The 24,780-nt window shown below is 39.4% G+C and overlaps 1 protein-coding gene across 3 annotated transcripts in view; it reads left to right on the forward strand.

The window, feature by feature from the left end:
• The window catches only part of RETREG1 (reticulophagy regulator 1), a 127,142-nt gene extending 104,740 nt beyond the window's left edge, over positions 1-22,402 (forward strand). The window contains exons 4-10 of one of the 3 annotated variants that reach the window (XR_014294099.1): positions 7,479-7,605; positions 9,706-9,790; positions 11,701-11,838; positions 12,882-12,946; positions 13,143-13,269; positions 15,637-18,646; positions 22,309-22,402. Coding sequence is in view for 2 of the 3 variants with exons in the window: in XM_082621444.1 (XP_082477570.1) it covers positions 7,479-7,605; positions 9,706-9,790; positions 11,701-11,838; positions 12,882-12,946; positions 13,143-13,269; positions 15,637-16,130 (1,036 nt within the window). In the remaining variant the exon portion in view is untranslated. Of the gene's footprint in view, positions 1-7,478; positions 7,606-9,705; positions 9,791-11,700; positions 11,839-12,881; positions 12,947-13,142; positions 13,270-15,636; positions 19,495-22,308 lie in introns of those variants that run through there. The other 2 variants (XM_082621444.1, XM_082621445.1) reach the window with 2 other exon arrangements.
• The last annotated feature ends 2,378 nt before the right edge of the window (positions 22,403-24,780 follow it).

A 24,780-nucleotide genomic window follows, 5' to 3' on the forward strand; every position in this document is an offset into this window, starting at 1 on the left:
TCCACCTCACCCTCCTCTCCTTCTCTCTCCATCTGCTCCACGATTCCTGTCTCTTGTTGGTAATCATCTCTGCAAATCTAAAGCTCAAGAAATACGTGAAAGGATTTGAGCTTTGATATATTAAAAAATCCCTTCTTTTGCTTTGAAAAATTACTTTCAGTTATAAAAATACCTTCTGACTTTTAGGTTGATTAGTATAAGCTAAAAAGATTTATTATCCTGTAAAGTGTACAGTAATGCAAAGAGAGTATCTTATATTCAACAGGCTCTCCTCATATATCCAGTCCCCAGCTTAGTTTTTGAATGTTTTTCCCCCCAACAGCCCTAGATTCAATGAAATGTCATTTTGTAAACGTGAATTTAATATATAACACAAGCGAGAGAGAAATCACTTTGGGGTCGCTCACTGGTAGAGGCTGTGCCTTTAGTCATCGCGAAATCCCTGAGGCGGGACTGGTGACAGACAGACAACCGCACTCAGTGCGTGGTGATTGAAATGAACGGAAGGGAAATGACACTGAGACACGTTATCTGTTCTCTGCCAGGATTCATTTATTTCAGCATAATTTTTGGTTGTGCTCAAAGACACTTGGGGTGAAAGAGATGTAGCAGGCTGCTGGCACGTGTTCTCTCCTCCAGAATTACCGTCTATTTTTAAAGAGCACCCGAGTGTCACATTTCTTAGTCTCACAGAACCCCCTAACGGGGAGAACTGTGTGCTGCACCCTGAAAACCAAGTGCATTCAAGGTTCATGTGTGGAGCCCTTAAGCTGTGCAAAGGCTAATTTGTCTTTTAATATAACACTTAAAGACTGTTTTTGTTAAGCAGATTTTTAAAGAAAGAAGGTACACAATCATGTAAAAAAAGGTACTTTGCTGTACACCTGAAACTAACACAACATTGTAAGTTAACTATACTTGAGTGAAAAAAGGTTAATTAAAAAATTATTTACCCACTGAACTATAGTGTCATCATTTATTATCATGATTAGTTTGCTATTTTCTTGCATAAATACTGTGCAAGGAAATCACTATGCATATATTAAAAGAGTACATCATTCATGATAGCATCAAAACCCATCAGATTTCTAGGAACAAATGTCCTAAAGGATGCATAACCCTCTACACTAAAAACTATACACAAAAGATAAAAGAAAAACAAAATTATAGTTATGTGTTCATACGTGTGTATGTGTGTGTGTGTGTATTCAATAGCGTTTATAATAGGGCTTGAAATATGGTAGCATATGTCTGCAGCTTTATCTTCTTCAAGATTTCCTTGGCTGTTCTTGGTACTTTAAATTCCCATTTAAATTTTAGGATTAGGCAGCCAATTGGCATTATAAATTCTGATGAGATTTTGAATTTGTAGGTCAAATTGGGGAGAATTGATATATTTACAATATGCCAATATGTCTACTCCTTGAACATATTCCTCCATTTACTAAGGTCTTCTTTAGTTTTTCTTAATAATGTTCCATAGTTTTTAGGGTAGAGATTTATACATCTTTAGTAACATTTATTCCTAGGAATTTGGTGTTTTTTTGATGATATTGTAAATGACATACTTTTTAAAATTTCATTTTTGCAAGTTCCTATGCTATAAATAAATGAAAACTCAACTAAGAAAAAAGATAGGTATGAAAGAAAAATTTTAAAAATCATTCAGATCTCAGTTTGACCATGTGGGTTATTTGGTTCATAACAAAACTCACCACTTTTTATTCCTATGTTAAATTACTTAAATCACACAGTTAAATTACTTAAAGTCAGTTGGATCCTTTTGGACGTTGCTTTTAAGACGTGTTAGGACCACAGCAGCATTCAGTCTAGGGCTCATTATTCTCTGCTGCTGAGGTAGGACCCTTGTGAGTACTCTACCCGACGTGTGAATTTTGAGGCTTTCCAGTCTAGTCGGCAGGAAGGATTTCCAGGCATCCTTCGCAGCCCTGTGAGCACAGGACTCTGTTCCCTCTCGTCCTTTCCCATGCCTTGTTCCTCACACGTGCGCCCTCAGCTGGAGGGTCCAGGGGACCCTGCAGGTGGCCAGTGTTCTCTGTGCAGGCTCTACACCCCACACTCTGTCCTTCCAACTCCAGCCTCTTTGGACTGTCACTTCTGATGCTCAACTCAGGTAGTGGCCGGGACCCACCTGGGGGGCACCTCCCTGCTCTGTGGCCTGACACTTTCTCACTGGGTATTTCTTATTGTAACTCTTAGGATAAGAAACACGTGCCTCAGAATCACCTGGGACACTAATTCAAAAGGCAGATTTCTGAGGTCACCCCAGGCCTGCTCCACCAGAGTTTCTGGAGTGAGGCCATGACAGATGCTATTGAAACAGTGCCCTGGGGTTCACACACACTTCCCACGTGGGAACTGCCTAACGAGATTACTTTGGCCACATCTATCGTCTATGCCTGATTGTATTCTAGTAGGGTTATGGAGGCAGAAAGAAGGGGTGTTGGCTTCGGATTCTACTGGGAAGCAGAGCTCCCTTCTGTGCCAAAGCGAGGCTGCTTGTCTGAGGGGCCATCTCTCTAATTCTTATTCCCTTAGAACTTCTCGGACTGGTGGAACCATATCGGTTCTTCAGGAAACAGCTGCTTATCTTGACCATGCAGAGTGTCTCTTGTCAAGAATCTGTCCCTCTAGTTTCTCTTAAGGAGAATGTAACTAAACGGAATCTGCCAGGGCCTCAGTTTGGTAGCTTTTCTGGCAAGCTCTGCACAGCTGCAGATCCTTGGGCAGAGCCCATGTGAAAGATGCCATGGCTGTGGGAAGGTTGGGAGGTGTGGCTTCCCACTGGGAACCACGTGAACTGGATTCTCGGAGAGTCTGGGAAGTTGGAGCTGGTGGTCACAAGGGAGGGACGCTATAGAGGTCCTTATCTCCTGGCTGGAGGGAGGTAGGAAGGAGAGAGAAAACTAGCTGGAAGGGAGGAAGCAAGCAAGGGTAGAGAGAAGGGAAGGAAAGAAAGAAGGACAGACAGACCCACAAAAGGACCTTACTTCCCTTTGAACCTGGAAAATGCATGTTCTCTCTGAAACTATGGAAGAAAAAAACTAAGCCCTGGAATATTCATGCTGAAGCCATTGGTAACTAAATTTCTTCCTTGAATGAGCTTCAATCATAGAAGACTTACACTCTTTGGTGAAGAACTTGGTAAAGATTCACACTGTTTTTCAGCCTCCTTTTCTGTTTGTTGGGCCTTTCGTTGCATGTTGATCAGCGCCAAGGATGGTGGGAAGACAGCCACACACCATGTGAAAGATCTGTTTCCCTAGTATCGTCCAGTATTCACAGGAGATCCTTTCTCTGATTATGTGTTTTGCAGACAAGGCTCTCTAGGAAAACCTAGAGTTTCATTATGGAGCAACTCAGAGCCTCTGTGTGTGTGTGTGTGTGTGTGTGTGTGTACACATGCAGATGTCACTTGTATTAATCGTTGACCAACCATCAAGTATGAATCTTACTTTCCAATAAATATTTGGATTCTGCACAGGAAGTTCTCTTTTTTTCTGGAATGGGTAGGTCTTAAATGATGCCGTGTTGATCCTGGTCAATCACACCTCATTCCTCCTGACTCTAGAAAAGAGTGAGGAGAAGCATCACATGTTCCTTCTTTTTCTAAATTACAAGATGTGGTCTCTTCCAAGATGTCGTTGAATTTGTTCTTCCCTTGCAGAGGGCACATGTTTTAAAGGGAAGAGAACTGTGTTGGAAATCAGGAGCCTCCAGTCAGGCTCTGCCCTGAACTAGCTGAGAAAATGTGGGTTTCACTTTCCTTGTCTAGAAAAGAAGGGAATTTGAAAAGTTGACATCAATTGGCCCATCTTATTCTAAATTACATAACTGCATTATTCAAATATATTATGTAACTATAATACCTAAACTGAACTGTGGTGACATAAATTAATGGTAGACAGTATATAATGGAAGACATTAGAAATGTATGTTCCACTGGTCCTCAGAATTAGTCACTGGACAACTTAAAACTATTATGAAACTCCCGGAGAGTGATGGCTAGGTGCATGTTTTATTTAGAGTGTACATGTAGAGTGACACCTCTTCTTTGCCCTTGAATTCGGATTTTCTTCTTAAATCATACATATTTCCATTAAATTTTATTCAGGACAATCTATACATTTATTTTATCTCAGACATTTACTACTCTTCCCAAAACCCATTTGGTTAGATAATATTTTCATGATTTACACGATGCATTTCTCATTTCTGTTTGTGATGGTAACAGTAATTCAGATGTCATTAGAATTGTTCAAGGCGATTTTTAAAAAATGTTGGCCATGCCACATGGCTTATGGGATTTCAGTTCCCCAACCAGGGACTGAACCTGGGCCACGGCAGTGTAAGTGCTGAGTCCTAACCACTAGACCACCAGGGGACTCCCTAAGGCAATTTTGTTAAAAATAAATATAAGTAACAATGGAATTTATTGTCCCAAAGTACTGTCACAGGAGGTAACACTTGTGTTTTGACTATAGGATGTGAAGTGGGATATACTCGTGTAAGAATGTTACTCATTAAATAAAAAGAATGATTATACATTTAAGTATCCAGGAATTTTAAATCAAGACCATATGTGTGTACATGTATAGCTTTAGGAACAGAAATACATCGATTCTTGTGTACCCAGCACCTAAAAAAGATATAGAACATGACAAATACCCAAGAAGCTCCCACTTGCCATCTCAAGGCTCATTCCCTACACACCCCCATCTTAGGTATCCCCTCTCCTGAATCTTGGGTTTTTCTTTTAATCATTTCCTTGCTTAAATATCTGTTAGCTTAATGTGATTTTGAGCTTTATATAAATGAAATCATGCTGTGTATATACCTCTGTGATGTTTTTCTCAATATTATGATCCTGAGGTTCAGGTATAAACATGGAGTTTGAGTTCCTTCATATCCATTCCATCTTTCTTTTTTTTATTTTAAGGGAACTTTATTATTTTTATTTATTTATTTTTGGCTGCGTTGGGTCTTTGTTGCTGCGCACAGGCTTTCTCTAGTTGCGGCGAGCAGGGGCTACTCTTCATTGCGGTGCACGGGCTTCTCATTGCAGTGGCTTCTCTTGTTGCAGAGCTCAGGGTCTAGGCACATGGGCTTCAGTAGTTGTGGCACATGGGCTCAGTAGTTGTGACTCGTGGGCTCTAGAGCGCAGGCTCAGTAGTTGTGGCGCACTGGCTTAGTTGCTCCGCCGCGTGTGAGATCTTCCTGGACCAGGGCTCGAACCTGTGTCCCCTGCATTGGCAGGTGGATTCTTAACCACTGCACCACCAGGGAAGCCCATCTTTCATTTTTTAACACAACTCACTTTATTTTTTCATTATCCTAATGGAAGTATATTTTAAATTTGCTTCAAAATACAAAATGTTCACCCATTCCTTTGGAATTGTTAAAATAATAATAAAGTTCCATTATAAGTTTTTCATTGATTTTTGTTAGAATTATATTTGCCAGACAGGTTAACCAAATCCTTAAATACTACTCGATATGCATAGAGAGCAGAAATTAAAATCTGTATTTATGTCATACACTGAGCAGTAGAGTAGCCTACCCTTGCCAATTTGTAACAAGTCTATGTTGTTCCAGAAAGGAAGCCACAGTTCAATTTCAGTTTTTACTCTCCTGTACAAAATCTTTTCCCATTAAGCTGACATACTGGCAAGATTTTGTTACAGATAGTGGCCACTATATGTAACATAAAAACTTAGTGTTTCTTTTAATAGATCTGGAATCATTCGTAGGATATGCATAGTGCTAGATTTGGTCACCAATGTAAACAGGCTTGATCAGTGGTTCGAGCATGGGAAGAGTTAATGAAGGCATAAACTGATAGCTAAACGTCCCCAAAAGTTAATTTCTTACAACAGTCGGGAAATCATTTGGCAAATGTCTACCTCGTGGAGTAGCATCAGCCTGGACACCGGGCAGCTCAGTGACTCTCTGGCAGAGCATTGGTTGAGGCTGATAGAACAAAGAGGAAGGACAAGAACTACTTTTTTTTTTTTTTTTTTGCTTTTTTAATGCTATTGCACTCGTTTAAATATAACTTAAAATTTCTATTATAAAGGGAAATTGTATTATTTAATTTACAGTTTCCTTGATGTTGATTTGAAAGTTTATTAAAAGAAACAGAATCTAAATGTACACAATTTCTGCGTAGTTGAGCATCTAAGGGCCAAGGTAGTTTTAATTTGTCGCAGGGCTACTGGAGTTGCATCCAGAGATCAGTCTCACCCTGACACCTTTGCAGTCATAGCTCAGATGACACTTCACTAACAGTGTGTCCTCTACTAGACACATCTGTTTAAAATTGTCTGTGTAATAAATGAATTTGGGTGCCCTTAATAGAACTTGTTTGAGCTGGTATATTTATGTGATGACTTAGGATTGCAAGAGTGGGATTTGAACTTGATGGCATTGTAACTTCAGGAAATGCCCAGTATTTGCATGTCTTCTTCCTGGAGCAATTGTTACTAGTTTTTAGCTCACTACCATTCCTATGGGAAACTGAAGGCGGGGACCCACAGCACGTGCCTGGCACACACACCACATTCAACACCTTCTATGATGATGATCGGGAAAAGATACTCTAGACAAATACGGGGTATTGTGAGATCCTGTTGAGTTTGACAGTCTTCTACTGAGTTGACCAACATAGTCTACGGTCGACCCTTGAACAACCTGGGTTTGAACTGTGTGGGTCCACTTAGAGTGGACGTTTTCCAGTAGTTAATTCTACACTGCAACAGGGTCTGTCGTTGGCTAAATTTGTGGATGCAGAGGAACCACAGATACGAAGGACCAACAATAAATTATACATACGTGGATTAACTGCAGCATTGTACAGGATCAACTGTGGACTGAAAATGCTTTGTGTGTGTTGATGATGAGGATAATGATAAGATGAAAGCCAAGGTTTCTTTGAAGGTACTGTGGCTTTACTACCTTTAACGTTTAAAACATTTCTAACAATCCCACAAGGCCCTGTATGATCAGGTTTCTTCCTACCATCCCAGCTCCCTGCAATGCTATTCTCTGGTTCGCTCTACTGCAGCCATACTGGGACCAATGGTGCTTTAGCTCCTTCTCACAACAGGACCTCTTGCATATGCTGTACATTGTTCTGTCCGGAGCCCTTCCAAGCCTTTATGGTAAATAGTGCAAATCCAGATCATAGCATAAAAGTGACATCTTCAGAGAAGATGTCCCAGAGCCTCCACCCTATATTTTTCCTTCGTTGTGACCAGATAATCGTGGAGCTCATTGCTTGCCTTGGCCTGTGATCTTCCTTAGACAGGTGTCTGGCTTGTTCATCTCTGAATTCACATGGCTCTTCCAGAGAGTGTGGCCACTAGGAGATGCTCAATGAATATCTGCTAAAGCAATAAATGTTGAGTGAATCATCCAAAATTCAGTTAAAAGTTTTTGTTTTCTTTTTCTCTCTTTAGCTGGGAAGTTACCAATTCCAAACCAGATGAAAGACCCAGGCTCAGCCACTGTCTTGCAGAATCATGGATGAATTTCAGCATATTTCTTCAAGAAATGTCTCTGTTTAAACAGCAGAGCCCTGGCAAGGCAAGTTTTCTAGAGAAGAATGATGTGTGTGCTTTAAAATGTGAAATAAACTTGGAAACAAATGAATTAACCTATTTTATCAGCCTGTAAGGGTTCTCCAATTCTGAATATAATGCAGTACGAACACATGCCATAGAAACTGATATTAGCAAGGTTCAGAAATGTTAGTGTTCTTAGCACTAGAAAGCCCGTAACCTTATATTTTGAAATTGGATTGGATTTCTATTTTATCCATATTTATGTAGCTTATTAACTAAAATGAATGATGATTTGTCCTCTCAGCCAGACCAAGGATAAAAACATGTTATTAAGAATTTCAGTTTATATTATCTAGGCTGGTTCTCAAGTCAAAGGAACACATAGCCCTTTGAGGGTGTTTTTGGAGGTAACCGAGTCTCACTTTCAGTCTAAAAAGTGGAGATTCTTGTATGATTTACTTAAGAAAGAAAATCCTTGGCAGAAACATCCACAGTGATTATATAAATGGAATGAGTATTTTTCCAACAAAGATGAAAACCCACGAGGAGAGAGTTGAGTGGTTTGAAAGGGGTTACAAGAAATGCCCACTATAGGGTTTTTTATATGTAGAGGCAGCTTCCACTGTATCTTGACAGCACGGGTGAGCTACAGAACCATCAATAGACCCCTTCCCTTCCAGTGCTATGGAAACGAATGTCCACCTGTAGTTGAAAGGAACAACCTAGGAATGTCTTCATTTAAAATCCCTCTCTTTGTACCATGTTACAGGAAATCTAACTTCAATGAGTAATAGAACTATAATCGGACACATTCTGAGCATACTAAAGTTGCAACATTGTATATGGATAAATTATTTTAATCACTGAAGGTGATTTTTAGAATAGATATCAACATGGTAGCGGGGTGGGGTGACTTGTGTTTTTGATGCTTATTTTACTGAGATGATTAAACACATTTTTAGAAGATTCTGAACTTAAACTTCTGCATTGGGTTGCATTAATATGCCCCAAGTCAATTAACCTAAGATAACGATGCTACAAATTTAGTGGATAATATGAAATCCCTTTGCAAAACTGAATTCTGGATATAGTAATGCTTTTATTTGTTCTTTTAACTTTTATGGTCTTTCCTCTTCCATTTTGCTATTAGAATTCCATATTCTTCAAGGATCCCTGATGTTTGAGAAACAGCTCTTAATTTTGTTTTCCTTTTGACTAGTGAATTTATTAACCCTGTGCCAAGAATGAAAAATCAAAGTTAATCTGAATTTTAGACCCCCTTGCTGTTTCTCTTAATCAGTTATTGATCAGAGTTATGTATCCTTTCCTTGTGTGTCTTTTTGAAATTCCCTTAATGAATTTTCTTGGCTGATCAGTGAAATTTAGTACCATAATTTAAAGGTAAAGCAAAGAAGTACAATAGTTTATTTTAAATAATAGAGTGTGAAAAAGAAGTGAAGACTTTATGGGAGAATTTTTCTGTATTGATGTTTTACTTACTTAAAACGACCAAGATTCTTTTGGCTTCAACTGACAGAAAGAAAATAATCAAATCTCACTGGTGGAATTCAGTTTCATTTGCCGAACAGATATGGTTAAGAAGGAGGATAGTAATGGCCAGTCGATTTATCCCGGCTGCTTATCAGCTGTGCGAATTACTGTTATATTTATGTAAATACCTCTAATTTCTATAACATGTTTTGCTGTGTTTATGACTTTCTGTGGATTTATAGAAACAGTTTGAACCTACAGATTTCGTTACTGGGCTGCGTTGTTTTCAGCGAGTGACCCTGAGTAAAACAAGTTTCTGGGTACATACTATTCTTCAGGTCTCTTGCATCTGGTGATACAGCTGCAGGCATGATTAATGGGAGATGTTGTCCTCTGTGCCAGAGGTTAGCTTCTGGAACCTTCAAAATGATTATCACTTAATGTTAAAGTGGGCTAAGGCTGGTTGAACACAGCAGTCATTAGTCAGATCTAAGTGCAAAGAACACTGTTTGAAAAACATTTGCCTTAACATGATAGATGGCATGTAGATCAATAATTTTGTGTGTATCCTGTGCTCTAAAGTATCTTGATGTTATGTACAACTGTCACATGTTACTTCTGTTATTTTTAGTTTTGTCTCCTGGTCTGCAGTGTATGCACCTTTTTTACCATCTTGGGAAGTTACATTCCTGGGGTTATACTGAGCTATCTACTGTGTAAGTATAGTAGAACATTTGTCTAATTGATGTGACACATATGGTATCATTTAATGGTCTACAAGACGTTCCACAGTTTAGAAGAAGAGGGATGTGTTCTTGATTATAAAGCAAGTTGATTATTCTTTAATTTCCTGCTGTACAAAGTTTCTCCTTTTTCTAGAGACATGTTGCTATTTCAAAATTATAAGAATAGCTGTCAAAAAGCAAGGTTATAAATGATTCATTTTATTTTAAATTATGTCAATAAAGCTGTAAACAAGGTCTACTCTCCACCCCCCACAAATACATGAATACTTTTGCCATTGTGCATGATCTGCGGCTCAAAATATAATTAAAACCACAAGGAGACACCATTATATCCCCGCCAAAACAGCTGAAATTAAAAATACTGACTATATCAAGTGTTAGCCAGGATATGGTGGGTAGGTAGAATGGTACAACCACTTTGGATAACAGTTTGGTAGTTTTTTAAAAGCTACTGTGTGACCAAGGCATTCCACAGCTAGGTGTTTTCCCAAGAGAAGTGAAAGCATACACCTATACAAAGACTTGTCCACAAATGTTCATAGTGGCTTTATTTGTGTTAGCCAAAAACAGAAGACAATTCATATGTCCATCAACAAATAGGTGGGTAAACAAACTGTGGTACATCCATACAATGGATTACTACTCAGCACTGAAAAAGTGATGTATGCAACAGTCTGGATAAATCTCAGAATAATTAGATTGAGTGGGAGAAGCCAGGTAAAAAAAGAGTACATAATGTTTGATTCCATTTATATATAATTCAAACTAATCTTTAGTGACGAAGCACATAAATGGTTGCCTGGGGATGAGGCGGGTAGGGTGGGGAAAGACCAGAGGGAGGGATTAAGAGAAACATGAGGAAACTTTTTGGGGGGGGGTATGGTCACTGTCTTTATCATGATGACAGTTGCTTAGTTGTATGCATATGTCAAAACATCAAATTGTACACTTTAAAATATGTGCAATGTATTGTATGTCAATTTTAACTCAAAAGTGCTGTAAAAAAGTTTCGATTTCCTGCTTCTCCTAAAAAATATAAAGATCTGGCCCTGCCACCTTTAGATGGAGCAGTCGCTCTCCACCCAACCAACCCTCGTATTTCCCTAGTTTTCTTGCACCAGCCTTTAAAATTTACATATACCTCCTTGTCTTCTAGAGATATTTGAGTTTGCAACTCCTATTTAAAAGGTAAATAGTGTCCTGACAACAGCAGAGAAATAAACAGTAGGGAATACAATGCATTCCCTGTGTTGATCTCCATTTCTTTTTGTATTCCTAATTCCTCACATAAAGGGCCAATGGTCAGAGCTCACATCCATTCTCCCAAGTAGAACTCACGTGGAATATCAACCCTTTGATCTGCCTTGTTGAGGAGGGAAAGGAGAAGAGAGCTAGGGAAAGAGAGGCTAATACGGGCAAGGCATTATTCAGATGGTCTGTATTTATCTCATTTATCCTTTCCAGCAACCCCAAAAGATGATGTTATTATCCCAATATTACTGACGAGAGGCTAACAGATAGTTAATAACGTTTCTATGGAGGAATGATCATTTAACAAATAAGTAGAGTTGATACTTTAATCCAGGACTGTTGTCGGGAAAGCACGTAACCTTTGTATAAATGTTGAGGGTAAGAGGATTGAAGGGATGGAGTTATCTGTCTTTGAAAACCATGACTGTTGGATTGTGTGTATATAGGAGAAAATGGTTTCATTACAGGGGGAAGAATAAAAACTATGGACTTATTTCACAGAGGCGCTTCCTTAAGAAAAAAACCCAATTTGTCCGTAAGGGAACTGAAATAATTTTGTGACATACTAAGATGTAGTCTTTGGAAAGTAAGGTCACTTTCCCTAAACTCGCTTCCTCCTTATCTTGCAGTATTATGTGCATTTCTGTGTCCACTGTTTAAGTGTAATGATATTGGACAAAAAATATACAACAAAATCAAGTCATTTCTGCTGAAACTAGATTTTGGAATCAGAGAATATATTAACCGGAAGAAACGTGAGAGAGCTGGTAGGTAACGTTTGAATTTTAGATTCCACGCATGAGATGAGACAGCGGCTGGCTATTTATTATGAAATCACCCTTAATATATTTCAGGGTGTTTTAGCCTTTCACCACATGTTATTACCGAAGCAAATCCCCCCAAAGTAACATAGCTTTTTTCCTCTTTTAGGCTTTTATGCTTTTCTCGAACATACAACAAATCGCCTTTTTAATCCACATTGTCAGGGGAGAGAGAAAAGGCTTCAACACTTCTGTATTTGCTACTTATTATTTATTTTCTCTAAATCGTTTTCTTTGGGAGTGGACGGTTGCAAATAACAAATGACACAGGTGGGGCTGTGTGTGGGAGCCCTGTAAGAGGGGGCCAGTAGAACGGGAAGGAAAAGAAAATAGGGGGAAGACTAATGTGCTCCTTTTTCACTTTATATTTATTTATTTTATTTTACTTTTTCTGCGGTACAAGGGCCTCTCGCTGCTGTGGCCTCTCCCGTTGTGGAGCACAGGCTCCGGACGCGCAGGCTCAGCGGCCATGGCTCACGGGCCCAGCCGCTCCGCGGCATGTGGGATCTTCCCGGACTGGGGCCCGAACCTGCGTCCCCTGCATCGGCAGGCGGACTCTCAACCACTGCACCACCAGGGAAGCCCTCCTTTTTCACTTTTCAACGTGGCTTGTGACCTTACAGATTCTCAAACTAGAGGGAGCATCGGAATTGTCTGAGGAGCTTATTAAAGCTTAGATTGTGGGGCCCATACCCCAGAGTTTCTGATTCAGCTGGTCTAGGGGAGGGCCTGAGGATTTGCCTTTCTAAAAGTTTTCCAGTGATGTTGATGCTTCTGGTCCAGGGGCCACACTATGAGGACCACTGATATGGACCATTTTCCTCGGAAACCAAACAGTTGCAAATACGCGGACCTTGTTATGTGCAAACATTTAATTACGTGGAGGCGTTGGAGAATATGAGGAAGGTGGGGTAAGGATATATAATGGGTAAAATGACACTGTCTAAGCTGGCCAGGAAACTGAAAGCTTCCAAATTTTTTCCCAACAGAAGCAGATAAAGAAAAAAGTCACAAAGATGACAGTGAATTAGACTTTTCAGCTCTCTGTCCTAAGGTATTTTTTGTTTAGTTTTCAATTTGTTCCTGTGTGGTTTGACTGTAAATTTATCTAAATGTACCCAAACTGGAATGATATTCTTAATAGACTCCTCCTGTTTCTCTAAGATGATTGAACAATATTGAAAGGAAAATGTTTCAAAAGATTCCCCACAGAAGTTTGAAATGTGTCACTGGTATTTATATTAACACAGATTAGCCTGACCGTTGCCGCCAAAGAGTTGTCTGTGTCTGACACAGATGTGTCCGAGGTGTCCTGGACTGACAATGGGACCTTCAACCTTTCAGAAGGATACACTCCACAGACGGACACTTCTGACGGTATGCTCACACTTCTAGATGCTCTGATTTTTATAATTATGAGTGCATGCAAAGGTATTTAATCTGTCAACTGCTGACTGGATAAACAGCGTGTGGTACATCTACATAATGGAATCTCACTTGGCTATAAAAATGAAGTACTCACGTTTGCTACAACATGGATGAACCTTAAACACGTTATGCTAAAGTGGAGGAAGCCAGACACACAAGTCCACACATTGTGTAACTCCATTTCTATGAAATGTCCAGAACAGGCAAATCTATTGCAGAAGGAAAATAGATTAGTGGCTGCCAGCGGCTGGGGGAAGAGGGAGTGGTGGGTGACTGGTAATTAATATGTTTCTTTTTGGATGATGAGAATGTTCTAGAATTAGTGGTGATGTTGAACAGCTTTGTGAATATATTAAAAAACACTTAATCATATACTTTAAAAGGGTAAATTTTATAGTATATGAATTATATCTCAAAAGCTATTTTTTGAAGAGTATGAGAAAAACATCTAAGCTAATCAATGTCCAAATCTGCCTTTATTTTGAAAACAAATAATTGACGATGAAAAAAACTTAACTTCTGGAATATCTGGTGGCATTGATTATAGCAGTAATGGGATGGGGGAGGAGAGAAGCTAATCCCATATATCCAGGGCTAGTCCTTATTAAGAGGGACTAAAGCATGGGGGGCAAGTTTCCCAAATCCAAAGCTGATTCCAGGGTTTCTCATATACTTTTTTTTTTTAAAACTAACTTGTTTTTCTTCCAAGTTAGTTAAAAAAAAAAAAAAGCTTTCTTATCTTTTATAATTAGGTTAAGTACAATTTAAAATGAAATTTGAGACAAGTCTTGTGTCTCATTGGATCATTTCAAGTCATTTTTAACAATATACTGAAAATATAAGCAGGTTATAATGGAGGATTATGAATAAATTATTTTATATGTGTCTTTATAAGCAAGAACACACTTTCTTTTTCTAGAGGAAGGAAGAAGGCTGTGTAGTGTTGAAAAAATACAGGTTTGGAGATTGGGAGACCCAAGTGTAGCCTTGCTTTTGTCATTAATTTTACTGTATGACCTTGAACAGGTGACATAATTTCTGTGGATATCAATTTCCTCATCTTTAAAGTGCATTAGAACAAGAGGGTCACTGAAGTCCTCTCAAGCTCTACAAGCTGTAAATACCTACAAGACCAGGAAAACAAACCCTTTGTTCTTAAGCATCCTATCTCCGATTTACACAACAAAGGGAGCAACGATAATCGAACCCATATAGAAGGCTTTCATTAATTAAATTGAAGATTCCAAAGAGTTACTGAAAGATTTTCTGTGAAAAGTGAAAAACAATGAAATCACTGTCTGCCTACTAACCTGACATTGCTTTCAAATGTCCCAAATCTTAAAGCGTTCCTGTATGAATTCAGGACCTATGTTTTGCTAAAACGGTATGGTTAATTTCAGCTATATTCATGGAAAGCTAAATGTTTCCCCATAAGCTCTTAGGTTGAATATGGAATAGAAGGAACAATAGCTTCTTTTAACTCATTGCTTTAAACAAACTCAGTTACAGATACTCAAACAGATCTCCATGAATGAAAATGCAAAGGCTGGATAATAGTCACCATCTGCTGGACCAAAATCTATGAAAACGTCCAAATGAAATATTTTTTATTTTGGACTATACATATCCACACTGGCTTAAGCTAATCCCCTCCCCAGGAGCAGGATGAAATTTTGGTGAACATTTAAACTCTAGTCAGAGCCCCAAGCTGACATTAAGGTTGAATAGTAAGTCATTACACACTTTTTGTGTTTAAGAGGAAAGCTAAGGCCATCGGGGGACATGTAGTGTTTGTGTGTACTTGTGGAGAGAGTGTCCAAGACTTGGGGGGCGGTTCTGATGGGAGGCTAGATGAATGCCAGAGTGATTCAGAGGATTCCAATTAAAAGCAGGGATCTGGGGCTTCCCTGGTAGCGCAGTGGTTGAGAGTCCGCCTGCCAATGCAGGAGACACAGGTTCTATCCCTGGTCCGGGAAGATCCCACATGCCGCGGAGCGGCTGGGCCCGTGAGCCATGGCCGCTGAGCCTGCGCGTCTGGAGCCTGTGCTCTGCAACGGGAGAGGCCACAACAGTGAGAGGCCCGCGTACCGAAAAAAAAAAAAAAAAAAAAAAAAAGCAGGGATCTTTTAGACAATTCTCTGATTTCAAATTTATTATGGTTTATTACAGGGTCTTAGAAACCTTTGACTTTCTATTTTTTGTATATCTGAGATAGTAAAGGTTTATCAATTACTACTTTATAACTTAAAAGTTGAATCATAAAAAAAAAAATTTATTATGGTGCTTAAGCATGAACTTCTGTTCTACCTTTCACAGATCTTGACCGACCTAGTGAGGAAGTTTTCTCTCGAGACCTTTCAGATTTTCCATCTCTAGAAAATGGCACAGGAACAAACGATGAAGATGAATTAAGCCTTGGCTTGCCCACTGAGCTCAAGAGAAGAAAGGAGCAGTTGGACCGTGGTCCCAGACCCAGCTCAGAGAGGCAATCTGTGGCTGGTCTCGCCCTTCCTCTGAGCGGTGACCAAACCTTCCACCTGATGAGCAACCTGGCTGGGGACGTCATCACCGCTGCGGTGACTGCTGCCGTCAAAGACCAGTTAGCAGGTATGCAGCAAGCACTGTCTCAGGCTGCTCCCAGCCCAGGGGAGGACACAGACACGGAGGAAGGGGATGACTTTGAACTACTGGACCAGTCAGAGCTCGACCAAATTGAGAGTGAATTGGGGCTTTCACAAGACCAGGAAGCAGAATCACAGCAAAATAAGAAGTCTTCAGGCTTTCTTTCAAATCTACTCGGAGGCCATTAGTCTGGGAATCAGCTTGTATGACAGAGCACAGATAAACTACCAAAAAAAATTCAAACAAGCAAAAAAAGAAAAAAGAGGAAAAAAAAACTTTTAGAACTGTGAGCTTTACTGATTACTTTAGAATTTTTTTGGCCTTTTTTTTTTCCCCTTCTGCAGTGAGTTAATTGGATATATATCAGCTGACACTGATAGATTGATATTTCTCATAGTTATTTTTACGTAATGTGCATGGAAATGAACTTTATATATATATGTATATATATTTACTGTATTGTCAGAGTTGAATATTAGAGGTTGTTTTTAAAGCAAAATGAAAACACCCGATTATTGAGGTCCTCCCATTAGTATTCCGTATTTTTTCTTCACAATTAATTTTTCAAGCATGCAAAAAGTTTATTGTAACTCGCTGAAATATTAACAATTAATTGTGAAACATGCTATATTGGCTCTGTTCCTAATACTTGGAAACAGTCAAAAAATTTTGGTAGATTTTGATGTAAAAAAACAAAAATGATCAAGGTCACTTTAGTTGAAAGACTTGGGAGGTACTATTAAAATTCATTTCCTAGGAACAATTTTGAAAATATATTTAACTACGTTGGATGGGCTAGTCCATTTCCATGTTATTTTTGCAGTTATAGACTTTAGGCTTCCTTCTAAATGGTGTGCTCCATTGACTGCCAGCTCTAGTCTTGCAACAGGTGGTATTAACCCATCGAAAGCAAGTAATTAGATATCATGTAGGCGATGGTTTCGATGTAAGCAGAGATCGGGCTGTGCTTTGTTGTTCAATTGTCATATATTTGTGATAGGGATGTTGTGAGTACAGATCTAGTCTGCCTGCTCAGAACTAGGTTAAACCTCATCTTTCATATTATGGAAAAAAATCTCTTAAAATTGTGAAACTAGTTCCTGGCATGTTCTGTCAGCGATGTGGTCATCAGCCGGAGAGAAACAAGAACTGTTTTTGTAGTCTGACTCTCCTACAGGAGAGAAACTTGCTTGGTTTTCAAGTGTATTTATTTGCCATAGAAGTCTAAATCTGTAATCTGTTTCTTCTTAGGAAGCTAGAATATATTTTTCCTTTATTTTAAACTTTTTAGATCACTTTTAAATAACCACATTTCACTTAGCTGTTTAACAAAGGACTGAAGAGCAGAAATCAAGCTAATTTTGTTTTTTGTGATAGAAACTTTTAATAGTGTTGAGGGACCATGTCAGCAACTACCAACCATCTCTTCAATCTTCAGGTACAGCTGGCATTTTGACAGACATCTGAGCCCCTCAGAAAGGAAGGATAATCCAAGAATATAGGAAATCTGTGGTCCCCTCCCTTTACTTTATCCCTTCCCTTATATGTCTAAAGAGTAACGATAGGTCATCTGACATTTTAATGTAGCATCTCTTATTTATTTTTTCTTTCTGAGGTATTAAAGTGTCTAGACTGAATTTTGCCAAATATTAAAGGGAGAGACGTTACTGCAGACTCTGAACACTTGCTTTTCGTGATTGACGATGCTTCTGTGTCATTAGTGCCTCTTGACTGTGTTTGAGTCCTTTACTGATACAAAGTGAGCCTGTGCCTTCATTATCTTGCCCATTTCGGTACAAATGAAAACCTGGTGTTAGATCTATGAACTGTGTGGGTTTACAAGTAATATACCTGAATTCTGTTTCAGTAAGAGTTTCTGGACATGAAGAAAAATACAGTCACATATTTATAAAATAGTTTGTTACCAGGTTTATTTTTTTTATGTGTTTGTTTCTTCACTTAAAATATATTCTTGGCCATGAAGTCAGAAAGTTTAAAGGTCTTTTCAGTTTCTTCATTGAGGGGAAAATGAGAAGTTAAATAACTTAAGTAATTAAAGAATGTGTTCCAAGTCACTGGACAAACTTACAAGGAGATAAACTCACGATTTGATGGCATGAACAGTAAAGCTAGAATCAAAGGTTATAAACTATAAATTAAAAGGGGTTTGGGGAGGTTGTTAGCATAGAAAAAGGTGTTACAGCCCTACGGTGGAGACATACCAGCTCTCTGGACAGTAGGATTATAACCACACATGCACTTCAGTAGTATTTGTTCCAGAATATATGTGGCTATAAATTTACACAATGTAATAATGGTACTCTTAATACTATCAAGCTTAGGGATGTCAAGGGGTTTCGTTGTGTGTGTGTGTGTTTGTGTGTGTGTGTGTGTGTGTTTGGCGGGGGGTAGGGTGGGGGGAACATATATAGTCCTGTTTCTGGCTTTAAGATGTACTAACAATAAACCCTGTGATTGATTCAGTACAGTGGGAAACTACAGATTCCTTACCATGAGAATGTATGCAGTCATTAAAATGTGAAGCATGGCTATTTCTTAATTGTACAGGAGCTGTAGAAAGATGTTTTGTTCACTTCCTATAGGAAATGCTGGGCAAAACCATACAGTGGGAAAAGCATCCACTGATCATGCATGTTGATCTGAAGCAAAAAAGCAGGGCTGAAGTTCAGGCTTGTTTTGGAAGGTCAGTCCAGGCTTAAAGCAATATTTATATTCTCATTCTGAACACCTTTACTTTTTTTCTATCCTAGAAATCTTCAGAAGTGATTTTTAAAAAACTGCTCCCTCCCCAATTTAGTAGAATGTTAGGAAAAGAAACTTTTATGAGGTTTGGCAAGTGGCAAGCATCCTCAACGTATTTTGGCATCTCACTCTTATATTTGAAATAAGTGCGACTTTATTCCTTTTTAAAAAGTGGCAAGTGCCGGCATACTACTGACTTTAGGCCAGAAGCAAATCTACATTTAAGAAAAAAACGATTTAAAAGTTTTCCTTTTCTGTTTATACCTTAGGTTGATGTAGTTCCTTATACTGCTCTGGCTATGTTAGTTATGAGATAAGAAACTATTTTGAAAACACTTCCTAAACTACTACCCTTCCTAAACTAATGTGTCACAGGTCATGTGTATCACAATGAAGACACAGTCTCTGAACTATATTTTTGTATATTATTCCTCCTTTTCCACTGAAGCATGTAAGGTAGGATGGGATGTCAGAATTATGAGTTCTGGTTCTGATGTTAACATTATGACCCTAAGACACAATGTCAAGTCACATAGCATCTCAAAGCACCACCTCAGTTTCCCCAAACATAAAATTAGGAAGCTAATTGCTATCCTCTCACACAGGGATGTTTTGAGAATGAATGAAAAAAAAAACAAACTGTCTGAAGCATTTTCGGGGGGGAAAAAAGCTGTATAAAACGAAGATAGTGATCTTTTTCCTATTTCAGCGAAGCCATCTTTTTGATCATTAAAGAAAAGTCAATCAACAAGAACCTGCTTACAAAAAAGACTCTAAAGCTCTTTTAATGGGCCTAGCATGATATTGGCCTTATAATCCAATAAATCCTGTAGAATAAGAGGATAGATAGTGTTGCCAAATTGTCTGTTATTTCATTTGACTCTGAAACATGTGTAAGGTTCTACATTAGTCATTGTGAACGGTTCTAACACTTCCTGGCTGTGGGACTGAAAGTCACCTAACATCTGTACTTGTTTCCTTCACCTATAAAATTAAGATAATGCACCTGCCTCATAGTATGTTATAAGGATTAAATGTCTAAGACTAGGGTTGGCAAATTACCAACCATGGGCCAAATCTGGCCTGCCACCTGTTTTTATGGAATATTTAAAAATATAATTTTCTTTTTCTGGACTTCCCTGGTGGCACAGTGGTTAAGAATCTGCCTGCGAATGCAGGGGACACGGGTTCGAGCCCTGGTCCGGGAAGATCCCACATGCTGCGGAGCAACTCAGCCCGCGAGCCACAACTACTGAGTCCACATGCCACAACTACTGAAGCCCGCGCGCCTAGAGCGCGTGCTCCACAACAAGAGAAGTCACCGCAATAAGAAGCCCGTGCACCACAACAAAGAGTAGCCCCCACTGGCCGCACCTAGAGAAAGCCCGCTCACAGCAACGAAGACCCAATGCAGCCAAAAATAAATAAATAAATTTAAAATATATATATATAAATATTTTTAAATACTTCCAGAAAATCCAGAAGAATATTTTATGACATATGAAAAATACATGAAATTCAAAATTCAGCATCCATAAAGAACGTTTTATTAGAAGAGGGCCACACTCATTTATGTACTGTCTACGCATCCTTTTATGCTAAAACAGAAAAGTTGAATAGTTGTGATGAAACCATAGGCCTACAAAGCCTAGTATATTCACTATCTATCCTTTTATAGGAAAAGTTTGCCAGTCCTTGGTCTAATATGTAGAAAACACTCAGTTACAGTTAGGGTCCTGGGTAATCCTCATGACTACAATTAAGTGGTATTAAGAACTTTTCTCAGAAGGACGGGGTCAAATAAATTGTCCAAAGTCACACAACTACTAAGAGGAAAAGCCAGTGTGACCCCAAAGCCTATTCGCTTTCTAATATGTCACATTACCTAATATTTTTCATTTTTTAAAAATACATTAAGAATGACCATGTTTATGGGCTTCCCTGGTGGCGCAGTGGTTAAGAATCCGCCTGCCAATGCAGGGGACACGGGTTCGAGCCCTGGTCCAGGAGGATCCCACATGCCGCGGAGCAACAAAGCCTGTGAGCCACAACTACTGAGCCTGCGCTCTAGAGCCCGAGAGCCACAACTACGGAAGCCCACGCGCCTAGGGCCCGTGCTCCACAACAAGAGGAGCCACAGCAATGAGAAGCCCGCGCACCGCAACGAAGAGTAGCCCCTGCTCGCCACAACTAGAGACAGCCGGTGTGCAGCAACAAAGACCCAATGCAGCCAAAAATAAATAAATAAATAAATAAATAAAAAGAATGATCATGTTTGTAATAGTTTAACAGAATTTCACTAAATATTAAAGATTGATTTTATTTGACTTAGATTAATTTTTCTTTTTTCAAAGAATCCACAAATCAGCTGATCCAAACTGTTTTAAATGCTGAAATAACCAGATTTTGCTATAAATTTCAATCCCTTGTTAATTTAAGAAAACTTTGCATATCTAGATATCCAAAAACTAAGAGCTAGTAAAATGTTTTTAAATTGTTTATTAAAAATCATAATGCTTTACTTAACATTTTTATAAACACAGAAGTCATAGAAGTTGTAAATCATTTAATAAATATGTTTTATATTCTATATTTATTACCCCCTATAAGTTAACCTCAACTAATCCAATCACCTTCATACTTTTCCCTTTAAAAATCAAGTTGCCACTGCAATATAGGAATGTGGAAAGTAGTATCAACTGACTTGAAGGTGACCTTATTAGTTTTTGTTTGTTTGTTTGTTTGTTTGCGGTACACAGGCCTCTCACTGTTGTGTCCTCTCCCATTGTGGAGCACAGGCTCCAGACGCGCAGGCCCAGCAGCCATGGCTCACGGGCCCAGCCGCTCCGCGGCATGTGGGATCTTCCCGGACCGGGGCACGAACCCGCATCCCCTGCATCGGCAGGCGGACTCTCAACCACTGTGCCACCAGGGAAGCCCGACCTTATTAGTTTTTGTCTTAAATTTTGTAATTATCAACGATCACCATCCCAGTGTCATCCAAGCTGAAAAAGAACATCATCGGGGGTACTGTCAGTTTTACAGTGTGTAGAGTAACTTCAATAATTTGGTAAGTGAATTAGTTTTTAAGAGCTATGTCACAGTATCCAGAAGGAATTCTAATTTCCAGTATTTTCAAAGCTGAAATTTTTTCATGGGCAGACTCAGTTTAAATTCTTTGGAAGACTGATTAATTTGGTAATAAAAATTCTTGACAGTATTATCAGCAGAGTTTAGACACATTAACATAATACCCTAGATATGCCATGGAGAAATTTAACTCAAAGGTCTCTTGTCCAAAGGGCTTGCATTTACCAAGGACCTACTGGCTATAGACCTGCTCCTTTCTGATATTTCTCCAATCAGTTACAGATACTGCTGCTGGATCTATTCAAGGTCCAGTTCTATTCCTCATGCCCATAAAAACTGAAACACTCCTGGAGTCCCTACTGTTCACCAACTGAAAAATGAACAGCAAACTCTAGAATTCAACTCTTTACCCAATGATACCTTAAAACTTCCTAGTCTTCTTTCCCCTATCTTTTGCCTCAAGAAAACTAGACTTGTAGTCTTCCTAAATATGTCCCTTATTTTCTCTTCTAGGTGCTCCCGCCCACTTTTCCACTTGCAGATGAAGTCCTCATTGTCCCCTCTCTCTCAGGACCCACCCATCTGAGCTGTCAACTCCTTAATGAAAACTTTTCTCATCTCCCTAGCTGATGCCATTTTTCTGTTCTAAATACCCAGTGCCCCTTTCTTTGTATTTCATCTTACTTGACCCCATCTTTATTCTATTAGTTAATTGTGTATTTCATACCATCCTTAACAAAGCAGAAAAAAATCCCCTTGAAGACAGATGTTTTAATTTAGAACCAGTAGGATATATATGAGATACTGTGATTTATAATAAAATACAGATATTTGGTCTTCGTCCCATTCTGGGCATGGAGCTCCTAAAATCCTTGGAAGGTCTTAAGTGATGAGAGTGATAAAGGTGTCTTTTGTTATGTTGATGAGGTGACTTTTGCAAAGCCCTTAGGTAGCTAGCGGAGAGGGTGTCACAACCAAAACTCCAGAGGGAGAGAATCCTTGTTTGGGAACTTCCTGACCTCACCTTAGGTGTCTCTTCATTGGGCCGTTCATTTACATCTTTTAATATCCTTTGTAATAAACTGGTAATCTAGTAAGTAAATGAGTTTCCAGATTTCTGTGAGCTGCTCTAGTAAATTACTCAAACCTGAGGAGGGGGTCATGGAAACCTCTGATTTATATCCAGTCAGAAGCACAGGTAAACACCTGGACTTGGCATTGCCTTCTGAAGTGAGGCCAGTCTTGTGGGACTGAGCAGTTAACCTGTGGGATCTGACTTCATCTCCAGGTAGAAGGTGTCAGAACTGAGTTGAATTTGAGGACACCCAGCTGGTGATGGAGAATTGCTTGGTAGTCTGGAAAAAACACCCATGTTCCTGGAGGTAGGGAGCATGGGTGAGAGGTGATAGGAGATACTGAAAACCAGGCGAAGGAATTTAAACTTCTTCTATGGGCAACAGGTAACCATTCTTGAACAAAAGGAGTGACACAAGAGGAAACATGGCTGAGAGGAATTAATGTGATTATCTCTACGTGCTGTATGGTAGACTAAGAGTAAAGTAAAGGCTCTCCAGGAGACTGCAGGAGAATTGCAGCCCGTGGGAAATCTAACAAGGTGGAGGAAATAATGTCCCTTTGAAGAGGAAAAGGAAAGAACCCGTGGAGAGTTCAAAGATGCTGATATGGGTCATGGAAATGGATGGGAGGAGGCAGGGAGGAAATACTGACCTGAAGAAGGAACACATGCTTGAAGAACCATATGTGAACGATAGAGGGAAAGAGAAAACAAAAGTTCTTTACTTAATATAACCATTCTCTGCTTTACTTTTAGAGAAGCTTGAAAATATACATTATTTTGCTTATCCATGTTGAACAAATTACATTTCTTAAGATGGATATCTGTCCACAAGACTCAGCTATTTTAAAACATTTTGTAATCAAAAAATCAAGTTCTCTGGAATAAAAATCAGCAGGAGACTTAACTTGCACTACAAAAGATGTGTTTAACAAATACTGAACAATCTATGTGCCGGCACTGTTCTAGCTTTGGGGTACACAGCAAGGAAAGGAGTCCCTGTTCCCATGGAGCTTGTAGTCTGGAGGTGGATGACTAACCTCTAATGGGACTGACTATCCTGGTTTGCAAATGATGGAGAGGTTTCCTGGGATACAAGACTTTCAGTGCTAAAACTGGGAAATCAGGGACAAACAACAAATGCTCGTGGTGGCCCATTTCCCTAAATGGCCCCCAAATGACACCCCATTCATGCCCTTACAAAGTCCCTCCCACATTAAACAGAGCTGACTTTCCTAAGTAACAGCATATTGTAGAAATGACCCTGTGTGACTTCCAAGGTTAGGTCCTAAAAGATATTGTGACTTCTACTTTGCTTATTTTGAGGGAAGCCAGTAACCATGTTATGAGGACACTCAAGCAGCCCGAGTAGAGGTCCACTCAGTGAGGACCCCAAGGCTCTTGCTATCAGTGTGTAAATGAGCCTCTTCCAAGGGGATCCTCCAGCCAGAGTCAAACCTTCCAGCTGCAGTCACATGATCAGCCCTGTCCCCCTGCAACTTCATGAGACCATGAGCCACATAAATTTCCGACTTACAGAAATGGAAAGAAGCAAAGTTTGTTGTTTTCCTGCTAAATGTTGGGTAATGTGATATGGAGTACTAGATGGCTAGTACAGTGCTACTGAGAAAAGGTCTGCTTAGGAGAGACTGATGAGTTGGGGGTAGGCACTACTGTGAAAAGAGGGTGTGGACAGGCCCCTCCTGTAAACACATTTGGGCAGAAACCTTCAAAGTAAGGGAGCAAGACAGCAATAGTCGATCCAGGCATAATAGTAAAGAATTTCTGAGATTTAGTATGCACCTGAGACGAAAGATGCTTGCTTAGCCTTGTTAGAGCAACATCAAGTGTCAGTGTGACTGAAGTGGGGTGAGCAGAGTGGGGCAGGGGGTGTGACAGGCGGTCAGAGG

This window comes from Mesoplodon mirus (genome assembly GCF_964341445.2).
Source record: "Mesoplodon mirus genome assembly, chromosome: 5".
Lineage (NCBI taxonomy): Eukaryota > Metazoa > Chordata > Mammalia > Artiodactyla > Ziphiidae > Mesoplodon > Mesoplodon mirus.